Below are 13,349 nucleotides of genomic sequence, written 5' to 3'. Positions count from 1 at the left end.
TGTTAGTGATGCTGGCATACCTTAGTTGAGTCTTATTCCCAGGAAACCTTATGGCCTGCAGATTCAGCAAATGAAACTTAGCTTTATCTTTCGAAATTTGGTTCACCGACATCCTCAGTTTCCGCGTCAACGTCTTCGAAACGTTCCTCCGTATCTCGCTGTTTAAAAATTTTGCTCTGTTCCCTGGGAAACATTCTGGAATGAAGTTCTCGTTTAGCTGCGACTCCCTGAGAGTACCTAATTTCGATTTCATCTCGTAGAACGTCTCGTCTAAGGCCTGAGAAGTCTCTCTCATCATTCTAGACAATATCGTATCGCCGCCCATCAATTTCAAGTTTGACGGTCTCAGCGCGAGCATACCGACGGGCATAAAATCTTTCGAGTTCAATTCTTTATCCGTCGTTACGTAGGTCTCGTCGATATCATCGAAACCGAAACCGAAACCCCTGTCTTCGTGTTTGTACGCGGAACTCTGATCGCTTTGCCACCTGTATTCCTGCAGTTTCTGTATATCGTTCGCCAAACTTGGCAGAGAGTTCATCTGGTTACCTAGCAATTGATTTTCAGCGACAAGATTCGTGTTCCTGTTCGTGTTCTCTAACGGCGTCGGGTTCTCGTTCGTTGCGATCGCTGATCTCGAGCTGTGTAAAATATGCGAGCTGATGATGTTCGGTTCGTTCGGTCTCAATTCGACTTTCAGGTCCAGCCAAAGCCATAAAAACCTCCCGGCGAGCATTTCGAATTTGCCAGCGGCCGCAAGGATTTTCCGAGCGTTCTTCAAGTCGCAACCCATCACTATTACTCCTCCGCTGCCACCTTCCTCAGCTACTCTTCTCAATCTCATCCTCAACGTTTTGTCGTTCGTTGGAAGGTGTATAATGGTTCTAGGTGTTAACGTCGGCTGATCAGATTGCAAAAGGTGACTGACTGGGAGCAAAGTGGTATCGATGAGGAGGGTAAACGCGTGCCAGTTCGCCCTGTGCATCAACGCGGCAGCCGCTGCTCCTACTTCCTTCGTGCTCGAGCCTATGCGACTCTCGAATGGCGCCAGATTTCCCTGCAAACGATCGTGAATTAGCCGGGCGAACGTTGTATCAGTTTCGTGTGAAATGTCCGATTTTAGAAGGCATTTTAGAATGCAAATATAAATTTAATCATGTAAAATATAGTCGCCATTGTAAATGAAGAACGTGAACGACCAAAAGATTCAATGAAGAAACACATAACTGTTAAAAATCGGGCATTTCAGGGACAACCTAATACCTAAAAGGAAAAGTCAATCCACCTGCTGTAGGTAATCCTCGTGAGTGAATGGCAGCCATAATGTTGGAAGGTTCAAAGCGGCTGCTGCTGTTACAAGAAACCTGGCTGCCGATCCTCCCCCGATGATAAGGCTTAGCACAGTCTTCCCACCTTTGATATCAGTGCAAAATTTGTTCAGAAATGATAGAGGATACGTAGGCGACTCTGCCTTCGGCGAATCTTCTAAATAAGACAGATTCATGTCCACGTGAGACGATTGTAGCTTCGCTTTCTCCCATGCCTTTTGAATATCTGTTTTGTAAGAGCTCTGAGCCTGTGTTGCGCACAGTACCACACGCCATGACAAGTGAGGCGATTGAAGCCTTCCTCTGTAAGCTCTTGCAGCCCTGGTGATGTTTGTGCTACACAGGACTATAGAGCAATACGAAACACCCAGTAAAAGGAGGAATGCTCTCTTCCAGGAAGAGCCGAACATCTTCAAGTCTTCCGAGCTTTCGCCTCCTTTTTGATTCACTTAACTTTTCTGACTTTCATTGTCTATATAGGGCTCTAATCTGCAATTACCAAAGCAAAATAGTTAGGAATAAGTAGCACATGTAATAAACATACTGTATATGCTAGTGTAGTCACACCTTTACAAAAAAAAAACGAATATGTATACATATATATTATATATATATATATATATTACATGTAACAGTGTACAGTATATGTGTGTCCACTCATGTGTGCATAATTGGTTTTTTTCATAAACAAATCAGTGTAATGCTTTGTGAGCTTGTTAACCCCTTGCCCTATAATATTGAGCCTTGAAGATTTCAAAGAAAATCTACTAAATATTGGAATAAAATTCTACTCCTCTGTTCTTGACATTTAACCATTAGTGAAAATATAAGAACACAGACAATGTGAATTTCCTTTCTTTGCTAGGGAATTGTTAAGTAAGAAAAAAGGTCGTATTGTTGGAAATTATAGTGCAATGGGTTAAAATATTCGATATTTTCGGAGTGGTTCCTTGGGGACGGGGGCACCATTATGAAACATCTTATCGTCTATGTAAAAGCTGAAGGGGGACAACCCTTTTTATCTCGTACTTCCTCTTGGTAACGTCGCGCGATCTTCCTTTTCGTACTGTTTCAGCTTTTCTCGAGAGGACAATGTCGAGTTTCGCTGCGAAACACCGAATTTTTATGCAATTTTCGCGTAGAAATTCGCGAGAAACGTCCGCGGAACGCCGATAGATTTTTCGGTTCTGTCAAGACATTTGAACGCGCTGGTGGAGAGAGAAAGAAGCGTAATTTAAATACCTTTTACCGAAGCGAATCGTATGGCGCAGATCCGGAGGTGGGTGAAGAAAAGTCCGAGGATTGCTTCTTAACCGCCACATAATAGCCTATCGATTAGGTAACCGTATCAATTGTTGCAAAATAGTGTCAATTGGTCAGTGTGGAAGACAGGGATGAACCGCGTCACTCGCTCTCTTCTGGACGTCCTACCCCGTGCCCGTGTATAACAGCCATTTCCGAGCAGCCCCTCCCTTAAAATTTCGACCCACACCACTCGCGCAGAACACCATCTATGTATACAGGGTGTCCCAGTAACTCTGTTACAAAACGATACGTATCTCTAATCTCTGTTGCCATCAACCCTTTCGACACCGACTGTCTTTCGCCAGTATGCTTCCCCAACACAAACACTCGAATCGCGATCATGCCAAGCGCTTGTCATTGTCATAACCCAAATGCATTTCACAAGTCAAAGCTGCCATCGCTCGATTTTTTTTCAGCTCGAAACATTTCATAAAACTTTCATACTAAGGACAAAAAATTGGAAAGAGTCTTCGCAAAGAATCTATGTATATATTATTTTACATATTATTTTCTTTACTTCTTGTAGAGTTAATCGTTTCAGCAGATAATATAAGCGACACATTTGATACTTTTTGTCATGTAACACAAACAAGAAAGAATAAAACAAAAGAAGTCGGTAACTGTAGAAATCGTGACCTTCGTCTGACCTTGAGTATCAAAATTACTCTTATAAGAAATTTTGGGCAATATAAGTACCCTGGCCTGAGAAACGAAAACCACACAATACGAACGAGTCTCTCGAAGAAAACATTCGAAAAATATAATTAATTGTGAATCACGAATATCGATCGTTTTTCGATATGTACGTTTTGAATTTGAAAGACTTTTCAGTGGCGCGAACAATTTAAAATTTCAATTCGAATAGTATTACGATTACTTTGTAATAGGAGATTGGACTTCGGATTGTGCTTGGCATACAAAAAAGTGTTTGGCCGGAAAATATGTTCATATATTTGGAATCTTCCTTAATTTACATATGCTTTATATATACATATATGCTTATGCCGCAGTACGCTTAACAGAATAAGTGATCTTACAAGGCTTTATATAATAAAGATGCATATACACAGTAGCCATTCAAATGCAGCTTCAACTTGAACGTTCGCCATTTACTATGATCCATTACTTCATCTCTGTCACTACAGCTAAGACAACATAGCTGGAATGTAACACGGAGTAGTTGTCTTACAATTAAATATAATGTTCTCGGGTTTTTCCGCTAGGAACTACCTTAATCGTGGACATAGATTTGAATTCTCTTTAACATGTAACAGTCATTGAAATTAACTAAATAAATTCTGCTGCGAAGCATCGTTCTCGAACGCGCTCCAGGCATTGTTCAGTTCCATGAAAATCAATTTCGCTATGTTCTCGTTCGCCGTACCAGCTTGCTGAAAGCACAAAATATTCTCATTCAAATCCCCTCTCGATAACGCTTCCAACAGCAGAATCGCCGTTGTTTAAGGGGTAACACCTATATAACCGACCTATTGTATACTTCGATATAGGTGTAACAAAGACCTCTACATAATTTTTTAATTAATCATTCTCCTTTTCCTAAAACAAAATCTAAAATCGGGCGGTTACATGGGTGTTAATGAACTGTACCTTGTCTGGATGCACCGCTAGGCAGGCTTTCCTGTACGCTTTTTTAACATCCGCAGCTGTGACCAACTGGTGCATCTCGCAACGTTGCCACCTGTCAGCTTCCGGCCATAAAACGGTATGCATCGAGCAGAGCAGAGCGCGTAGGTTCCCCTTTTTGCCCTCTGTCCACTCCGCAATCTTCATCCGATCTGGATCCATGGTTTTCGCGGCCTCTACCTTTCTCATCTGGTTTATTGTCTTCGGACTATCTTTCTCGGCTTTCCTCGAGCTAAAGAAATTGTATCCCTGACTGCCGAGCAAGTCCTCGAACGCGTCTCCGCCCGATTTCGTAGATTTATTGCCGGATGCGGCGCCGTTGTTGTCCGCGACATTTGCATCGCTGGTTACATTGGATTTGTGCGTATTAGGACTCGAGTGGATCGGTGTGCTAGCTGGCGCAGGACTAGCAGATAAAGGAGTATTCGAATTTCTCGGTGTACCGTTCCAACTGGACGTCAGACCGGCCCCTAAAGAATTGGCAAGATTCGCAAACGGATCCTTGTTCTGCGTCGCCGCGAAGTTCGGCACGCTCGAATTCCGTGGAAAGCTCTCCTCGGTATTCGGGGACCTTGTGGGGTTTGTTTTAGCATTCGGCAAACCTCCGAGAAGATTGTTTGCCGCCGCGTTCCCAGCCAGAGGATCGAACAAGAAGTCGTTCACCTCTTGCTGCTTACCGGTCGACTGGCTCTGATTGAATAACAAGTTGTTCATATTATTATTAGTATTATCGTTTCTAGTAGGCTGTTGACCGTGTCCGAACAACAGATCGTTCTGGACAGGATCGTTGATAGTCGGTACGGTGGTTTTCGTTTCCTGCTGCGAGAAAACACCAAAACCTGCTAAGAGATCGTTATCATTTTGACTAGAATTCGAAAAGATATCTAATCCAGGTGTTGCAGCAGTGGCGGCGGTCTGCCGCGGAGTATTTAAGGTACTGGCTTCTGGCATTCCTAAATTCAGTAAATCGGCCTCCTGCAAATCACCCTCATCTTTCATTTCCTCTTCCGCTTCCTCCACTTGATTCAAGGGCACCTCTTCGGGCACGTTCACGTTGCTCGGCGTTTCGATTGTTATGGGCGCCGACGGCGGCTCCTTGTGAACCTGATCAGAAAACATCAGAGTGAATAATAATTAGTGAAAAAACGACCTTGAAAATAAGAACACCTCCTTAAGTGGTTCAATTCTATTTCGAAGACCTACCTCTTCCGCAGGCTTGGCGGTTCTGAAGTTTTCCAGCGTCTCCTCCATTTCTAGAGTCGAGCCGAACAACGGATCCGGTTCCGGTTTCGACGTGGATAACTCTGCCTCCCAAGGTGCCGGCACTCTGGCCATTTTCGGGTTCTCCTCCGCTACCATAACATTCAAGATCAAGCGGAACTTGCCGCCGACATCGGGCGCGTCGTCCAGATCTTTCTTCTCGAACACTAGAGTGTTTTCGGTGAGCGGTAGGTAGCCCGTATGAAAATGCAAAGACGCGATCTTAATTCCTATCACGCGGCCAAGTTGCTGCCGGGCATGGAACAACACTATAGTGACGTCCCCGCGGACAATTGCGTTCCCTAACGTTATTGGTACTTTCCCCTCCATCATGCCGAACAGTCTCATCTCCTCGTATTCCGGCCTCTTGGTAGAGAACACCAGCGCGCCGTTGCTATAGATGTCGATGTACGGCCGACAACCGTCTTTCGCTCTAGTGAATAACGGCACCGGCTGTATAATTAAAGAACGTAGCGCCAGCGGTTTGGTATGCGGATGCACGCCGCCGCTCAATAAGCTCATATAATTAATACTACGTAGTTCCGAAGGTTGCAATTGGGGCGGCTGACAGCGTCTCGTCGTAAACAGCGCTATCGCATCCTCAGGGGTTGCCAATGCTCTAGCGTAAATCAGTAATGTGCACGCAATTGTGGCGCTCGCTCGGTACCCGTCCTGCGAAAATAAATGATGCAACGTCAGCTTCTCAGATTTTCAGACAAGTGTGCCAGCCAAATTACAGATAAACTATTTGATATACGACAGTTGTATGGTTTCACACGTTCATATATATATATATATATACTTACAGTACAGTACAACACCACTACGTGATTGAAGTCCGCGTTTAAGTACCGATAAATGTCCTGGCAAATTTGATAAAGGGCCGACAACAGAGGGGCATTCGAGTCCGATGAAGCATAGGCGAACGAGCAATCGATATGCCTGCCGGGTAGCCTAGTCACGTTCGGCCGTCCGCGAGACAAGTTGTACAATTGAATGCGAGCCGGGGGTGGGTGTCTCGCTTGAAGAAACGCTCTGACATCTTCGATATGATTCGCCCGATAGGCAGACTCTATACCATCCGCTGGATACGGCATCACCAGTATTCGAGACGTTAAGTAACTCGCGTCCAGCTCTGTTCGGGCCATGCTTTGCTGCACGGTGTGCATCATTTTGCTTGAGGTGTCCTTTAGATTTCGTAGAAGACTACCAGCGCCTCCTTTTAACGAACTAAATAGGCCTGTTGTCGGTTGAGCTACTGGCATCTTTGCCACGGCTACTTGAGCTACTGGCGCGGGTCTAGGAGGCGGAGCGTTCATCGGAGGCGACGGTCTCGGTGGCGGCGTCAGTGTACTAGGGGGTGGAGCGGGTCGTGGTGGTGGCGGAGTCTTTGCCACAACCTCTACATTCGGGGGTTCTCTGGGATCAAAATTATTCGACTCTGCTACCGCTGCTAGGCGTTCTAGGACCATTGATGTCGTCAGCCTCTTCACCGGAGAGATTTCCAGACATCCTTTGATTATCTCGTGGAAACAGTTTACGCGGGGATTAGGAGGAAGCGGTGGGTACTTGCCGTTAACTATTGCGAGTTTGTTACCTGGAAAATAAATATCGAAAAATCAGATCACCGTTACACAGAAGCTAGTAGAGAGATCCAGAACGCATAAGAACTTATCAAGAAACATGGTGGCTTGATAGAAGCGAGCGTACCGATAGTGTGTGTCGATCTTAATACACACCTTCGGGAAATGGATGCTTCAGCGTGACGAGCGTGTATAGGATGCAACCGAGCGCCCAGCAGTCCACCGGTGGACCAATGGGTTCGTTATTCCATGTGTCCATCATTTCCGGCGCACGATACATCGGCGTGGTATACTTTGCCATTTGGTCTTCTAACGTAGCACGTTTCTGAGCGTTCCATGATGGATTCGGCAGAATCTGCTGAGTAGAAGCACTTCCAAAATCGCAGAGTTTCACCAAACCGTCGCTTCCGATTAAGAAATTTTCTAGTTTTATGTCTCGATGTACAATGGGTTCGGGCTGTTGACTGTGCATATGATGAACAGCCCTAGTTGCCTGGTAAGCTATTCTACAAATTTGGGCGATGCTCAATGAATTCGAGGATATGTTTCTTAGTATATCTGCTACTGTTCCACCTGGACAGTATTCCGTCACCAATAAATACTCATATCCTTTGCGGTCCTCTCGTTCCAAACGTTGAGCATATAAATACTGAATGATATTCTGGTGTCCCGTTAGCCTTTTCAGAGTCTCTATCTCTTGCACAATAGTCTTGTTCGCCTCTTCGTCGACTGCGATAAGCCTCTGAAAACAAGGAAGCTTACATTGGCACGAAATTTTCATTGCGGTACAATTAGTAAAAATATAATGCGATTTACCTTAAGCGCATACTCTTTTCCTGTGTTGACGTCTTCCACGGCAAATACCAGAGCCCAACCACCTGTTGACAGAATGTTAACCATACATTGCTTAAATACTGGAGATAATGAACATGTGTCTAAGTGTATAGACATTTTTCGAAAACAAAGAAAAAGATTAATTAACACATCGAAATATTGTATATTCGCGTGGTTCGATGGTGTCGAAAAATTTCCCGGACCAGAACGTGTTACAAAACACTTAGCGTGTGCTGTCAGCCAAATGTCAAACTAAACACTCAACACATGTCAAAACAGTTTGATAGTTCGCTGTGCTAGCGCGATCGTCCACGATCGTTCCGCGTCGCTTCTCGCTGAGAGTATCACGAAAAATGGTGATTTTTGAAAGATCATCAAAGATAGTCGTCGACAGAGAGAGAATCTCGTTCCGTTACAGAGAAACGGTATAGCGATCGAATGATCAAAAGGTTGACAGAAACTCACCCTCGGCGAGTAGCCTGGTCACGCGCAATTTCACATTGTTAATTTCGAGTATTTGTCCGACGTACTCGTTCGTGTTCGCTCCGTTCAAGTATCCCAGCGCGGATCTCAAATAATCCGACATATTTCTTGAAAAATATCCCTCGGAACCCCCGGGAACCGTTCACCCACAGTTACAATGCAGACAGCCGATGCTGTCCGGCCATACTGCCTTTGTGACGTCATCGTCAGTGCCGTACGAACCAACGAACACGGTTCTCGCGTCGATGGCACCGTTTCCCAACAGTGTCGTTGTGAAATTTTTCTTGCTCGAAAGTGTATCGAACCGGAGACTGTTCTTCGCCTGGAACTGCACGATGACTCATGCTACCGAGCAAATTTTACGGAGCACTAAAACTAACTTTACGCTACTGTAAAGTATTTTACGCTACTTTATCAAAATAAGAGTTTATATCTATTCAAATTTTTAACCATTCTTTTTTTTACCTAAAGAAATGCTGAATAAGTCCTCGCGGATGCATCTCTGGGTTCTTCTTAGAACCCACCGTTTTGACAAAATTCTTTCAAAAGAATTGTATTCGGCTGAAAGCGCGAGGAAAATAATAAAGATTACATTTTACAACGTCTTTGTCCAAGCTTATAATAAAAATTGTTATACTTGCCGCGGCTACGCGACTGGCGATCTCTCTTTCTTTTTCATTCGCTGTTTCTGTCTGGGTCCGAAACCTGTTATCGTCAGTTTAAACAAGTAAATAAAATCCAAATTGAAAAGTCTGAAATATATCTTGATAAAATTTTTACGAAGAGAAAATCAACGATAAAAATGTTTGTCATTGTCAATTAGTACTGTATTCCGAATTCTATTATCACACTTCGCGGCAATCGAGTTTTTAGGGGTGTACCCTGGTCCCTGGTGTACCCGTGGTATGTAGTGGGGATAAATGTTGCAGAAATATCATGCACATCTTTTTCACACTTATCGAGACATTACTGTGTATATTAGCGAGTTCGGAACGTTTGGGTATTAATAATTAACAATACACGTTAGCGCTGTTGCCTGCGAAAGAAGGTTATATTTTTATTCGGTTATGGCTACATATACGACAATGAAAAGCGTGTGCCGTGTGTGTCATGAGGCAGCACCCGTTCGGAAATGTTAGTCGATCGTCGAGGAAGTTAACGAAGACGAGAGAAAGAGTTGATGGACTTATTTCGAGGGTATATACTTTCACTTTAGCTGCAAACAGCGTGCAATTTTGTTGGTTTGCATTTTGCATTGAACGGACGCATGCGCGTATGCTCTTCGTTGCATGACAAATGTTCATCACAATTCAAAGCACGTCCGATGGTATAGTTTCTTCCTGATCGTATAAATATTGTTGTACAGCGCGTTATCAACGATCCACAACCGTTATCAGAATATAATACAGGCGATCTATATATTCGATTAAAACGAGCAGACTGCAGTTCGGGATAGATCGCTTTATATTGTTGTGCCTTTTTTGGTACCTCTGACACATAAATAGCATAGAGCAAAAGAAAAACAATAATACATAGATCTTTCGTTTGCTGTATCTTATCTTTGTTTCTAGATATTGCCTTACCTGAGCCAAAACCAGCACAATGTCTAAGTTCGTGAAATTCACGAAACTTAGGACCTCTACGGATCACACGTTCTGGGCAAAATTTGCAGAATTGAAAATAGACAAATTCAAATTGGACGAAAAGGCAGTAATAAATATATCGGGAAGCTATGATCTCCAGCCCTCGAACGAGGCCAACATGAAGCCCCTGGTGTTGGACTTTTCGTCGTTCAACGAGTAAGTTTACCCTCACATTACCAAAGCCTTTGCTTTGTGATAATTTATTTACAAGGTAAAGTAAGCAGTTGTTGGAATCAACTCCACGTAGGTCATTTTTAGAGATGTCGACTCCATCCTCCATACCTCGTCAGTCTTCTGTTGCGGAAAGATGATCAATAAGAACACATTGGAAGCATTTAAACAAACCCATCTTGCGGCATTCATCGAACTCTTGGGAAGAGATATCATAGAAAGTATTAAAGATGGATCAAGCTTGAAGGACCCAAGCAAATTGTCGTTGTTTCTATTACTGGCTTATTCGGATTTAAAGAAGTATAAATTTTATTACTGGGTCGCTCATCCTACTCCGTTAGAGTTGCCTGAAATGTACTATGAAGAACCTCAGAGGCCAGTCGACGAAGAATTCACAGCTGCTCATTTGGAAGACCTAAGTAAAGGCTTCCTGCAACTAAACAGCAAATCGAAGAATTACTTTGCAGTCTTGATATCTTGCGAGAATAATATGATTGTTACCGATTTAGCAACAGGTGTAAATGCACTCGAAAAGCTCGAAGTTTACGAAAAAGAACCACAGGTATCGGATATATATTTTTCTGTAGTTCTATCATATATTCTGTCCTTTACACATAGAATTTTCTAGGAGTACAACGAAGTTTACTTTGCCTTTTACGATCCTTGCACAAGCTCAGAACCAGGGTGGCCTTTACGCAATCTCCTGAGCCTGTTGTTCTGGCATTGTCCGACGCATTGTTTCACGAAAGTGATTAAAGTCGTATCTATAAGGGGTAACAAGGCGCAGAAGAGTATTGTGTACAAACTCAGAGTTAAACAATGCGAAAACACCAAGAAAGCGAGGGATAGTTTATTCAATAGCCATTTGGTTGGATGGGAAAGCAATACAAATGGAAAATTGGGTCCTAATATCGCTGATTTATCGGATGCTATGGATCCGACTAGGTTGTTATTACAAACGTACATTACATATTTACATTTCTCTTAAAATCTAATTATTTTAATTTTTTCCAGGCTGTCGGACAGAGCTATCAACTTGAACTTGAAGTTAATGAAGTGGCGGCTCGTTCCGAATTTAGATCTAGAAAAAATAAGTAGTCTGAAATGCCTTCTGCTAGGCGCCGGTACACTGGGATGTTCGGTGGCTAGAGTACTTTTAGGATGGGGTGTGAGCAATATAACTTTTGTGGATAACTCTAACGTTTCTCATAGCAACACCGTTAGACAGAGTTTGTACAGTCATCAGGACGCCGTGGAGCGGAAGTTCAAGGCCCATGCGGCTAAAGACGCGTTGCTGAAGATACGGCCGAGCATGGTGAGCATTTAAACAAAATGTTCCCGGTATATTCCCTTGTTAGTTATGTAATCGCTCGATTTTCATAGAACGTAGAGGGAGTGGTTCTGCATATTCCGATGCCTGGCCACGTTGTGGGTGAAAGCATGATGGAGACTACACAAGAGGCATTAGCAAAGTTGGAGGAACTGGTTAACAGCAGCGACGTTGTGTTCTTTTTGCTGGATTCTAGAGAAGCTAGGTGGTTACCCACTGTTTTATGCGCAGCCACGCATAAGATCGCTATTAACGCAGCTCTGGGATTCGATTCGTTTACTGTACAGAGGCATGGTACACGAAACTCCTCTGTTCCATCCTCACCAGACTTGGAAGAGAAAAACCCTTGCGGTCCCGATCTGGGTTGTTACTTCTGCAACGATGTGACGCAACCAGGAAATGTGCGTAGATAAGTCGTATTAATCAAGTATGTCTGTTTACCAGATTTTTCATGGACACTGTTTTATCTTGCAGTCGCAAACCGATAGAACGCTGGACCAACAATGCACCGTCAGCCGGCCAGGCTTATCTCAAATTGCTGCTGGGTTGGCAGTGGAGTTGCTAGTGGCTTTGCTGCAGCATCCGAAAGGGTAATCAGACAATTTTGTTCGGGAAGCTACTCTACTGGGTGAGCCTCTTAATTGCAATTAAATTATTCGTTGTCTCTATGTTGAATAGTATCGAAGCAGGAGCGTTGATGGGCAACAACAGAGAAACCATAAATTCCAGCGATGCAGAATTGGCTGGTCTGCTGGGAGGTGTGCCTCACACGATACGTGGTTCCCTATGGAATTATGATATGCAGCTGACGATAACGCACAGATTTACGTCCTGTACAGCGTGTTCTCTACCAATCGTCACAGAATATAAAAATCGCGGTTTATCGTTTGTACTCGACGCATGCAACGTCCCAAATTATTTAGAGAAATTGTCGGGACTAGAGCAGTTACTCAAAAGGCCTGATTTGGACGAGGTAGTTGTCTAATTATACGTACGAGAATACTTTTAAGATTCACAGACATTTATCTTCATGTTCTCTTTTCAATTGCAGCTTTGTTATACTTTGGATAACTTAAGCGACGCTGACGACGACGACGTCGATGAGTTGAAAGGTGCACCCTAAAAAGGGGAATTCACATATTCTTATCACTAATAAAAGAAAGTACCTCTGTTACACAAAGTTTGGAGAATATTTTACACATCGAGTATAACTGAGCTACACATTCGACGGTATCAGTATTTATATATCCGCGCGGTGAAATATTTGTGCATCTGGATTTTAATGTTCATTATAGAAAATTGACATTTGACATAAGTGTACATGTCATTGTGACGTATCATCTTGAAATCGTGATTCATTATTACAGACATGACCTTTGCGTAAAACTTTTATATGAATTGCCGATAGCAGGAGATTGTAGGCGCTGTTTCAATCTTGTTTTTATCAACGGAACATTGAGCGAAAAAAACGTAGAAGTAAATCATGTTAAATAAAATGTGTTTCGGTTGTCCAGTATACAAGGAAACTTGCCATCTTTATTTCAACCCTCGGACCGCTACCTCCGGTCCCAGTAATTTAAAAAAATATGTATTACCCTGCAGCCTCTAGTTTGTAAGATATTTGTAGAAATAGATTTTCACCCCCCACTGTGAGGACTCCTTTCAACCCCTATACATACATAGATAATCGTAGATAAAAAAGATCGTAAGGATATCAATGTACACATTACTTTCATTTTATTAAAATCATTAAAGGAAGAAGGAAATT

At 43.1% G+C, this 13,349-nt stretch overlaps 3 protein-coding genes across 10 annotated transcripts in view; 1 reads left to right on the top strand and 2 right to left on the bottom strand.

Annotated features, from left to right (window-relative positions):
* The window catches only part of LOC143218732 (uncharacterized), a 12,038-nt gene extending 8,886 nt beyond the window's left edge, over positions 1-3,152 (bottom strand). Inside the window, exons 1-3 of one of the 2 annotated variants that reach the window (XM_076444133.1) lie at positions 2,571-3,152; positions 1,286-1,817; positions 21-1,057 (exon numbers count right to left, since the gene is read on the bottom strand). In XM_076444133.1, the coding sequence (XP_076300248.1) occupies positions 21-1,057; positions 1,286-1,738 (1,490 nt within the window). In that variant the 5' untranslated portion in view covers positions 1,739-1,817; positions 2,571-3,152. The remainder of the gene's footprint in view (positions 1-20; positions 1,058-1,285; positions 1,818-2,570) is intronic. The other variant, XM_076444132.1, reaches the window with a different exon arrangement.
* Positions 1-13,349, top strand: part of Atg7 (Autophagy-related 7) — a 24,234-nt gene extending 10,885 nt beyond the window's left edge. Inside the window, exons 1-9 of one of the 7 annotated variants that reach the window (XM_076444144.1) lie at positions 9,186-9,340; positions 10,009-10,236; positions 10,339-10,813; positions 10,880-11,196; positions 11,266-11,566; positions 11,635-11,982; positions 12,056-12,171; positions 12,260-12,554; positions 12,633-13,349. In XM_076444144.1, the coding sequence (XP_076300259.1) occupies positions 10,040-10,236; positions 10,339-10,813; positions 10,880-11,196; positions 11,266-11,566; positions 11,635-11,982; positions 12,056-12,171; positions 12,260-12,554; positions 12,633-12,704 (2,121 nt within the window). In that variant the 5' untranslated portion in view covers positions 9,186-9,340; positions 10,009-10,039 and the 3' untranslated portion in view covers positions 12,705-13,349. The other 6 variants (XM_076444142.1, XM_076444147.1, XM_076444143.1 and 3 more) reach the window with 6 other exon arrangements.
* Aux (cyclin-G-associated kinase) lies at positions 3,542-9,358 on the bottom strand. Its single transcript, XM_076444135.1, has 9 exons — positions 9,079-9,358; positions 8,903-8,998; positions 8,420-8,765; positions 7,937-7,998; positions 7,277-7,862; positions 6,344-7,134; positions 5,481-6,209; positions 4,242-5,381; positions 3,542-4,024 (listed from the first exon to the last, which is right to left on the bottom strand). The coding sequence occupies exons 3-9, from the start codon at positions 8,538-8,540 to the stop codon at positions 3,917-3,919; spliced, it is 3,537 nt and encodes a 1,178-aa protein (XP_076300250.1). The 5' UTR covers positions 8,541-8,765; positions 8,903-8,998; positions 9,079-9,358; the 3' UTR covers positions 3,542-3,916.

The sequence above is a fragment of the Lasioglossum baleicum genome, chromosome 20 (genome assembly GCF_051020765.1).
Source record: "Lasioglossum baleicum chromosome 20, iyLasBale1, whole genome shotgun sequence".
In the NCBI taxonomy this organism is placed as follows: domain Eukaryota; kingdom Metazoa; phylum Arthropoda; class Insecta; order Hymenoptera; family Halictidae; genus Lasioglossum; species Lasioglossum baleicum.
The sequence above is the reverse complement of the archived record's forward strand: the minus strand, read 5'-3'. Positions and strand labels throughout refer to the sequence as shown.

Bases quoted from the DNA above. Each gene is read 5' to 3' on its own strand.
- Aux (XM_076444135.1), bottom strand. From the start codon at position 8,540: ATGTCGGATTATTTGAGATCCGCGCTGGGATACTTGAACGGAGCGAAC. The intron at 7,999-8,419 runs GTGAGTTTCTGT...TTCTGTCAACAG, and splicing joins GACCAGGCTACTCGCCGAGG to GTGGTTGGGCTCTGGTATTT. The intron at 7,863-7,936 runs GTAAATCGCATT...CCTTGTTTTCAG, and splicing joins GAAAAGAGTATGCGCTTAAG to AGGCTTATCGCAGTCGACGA.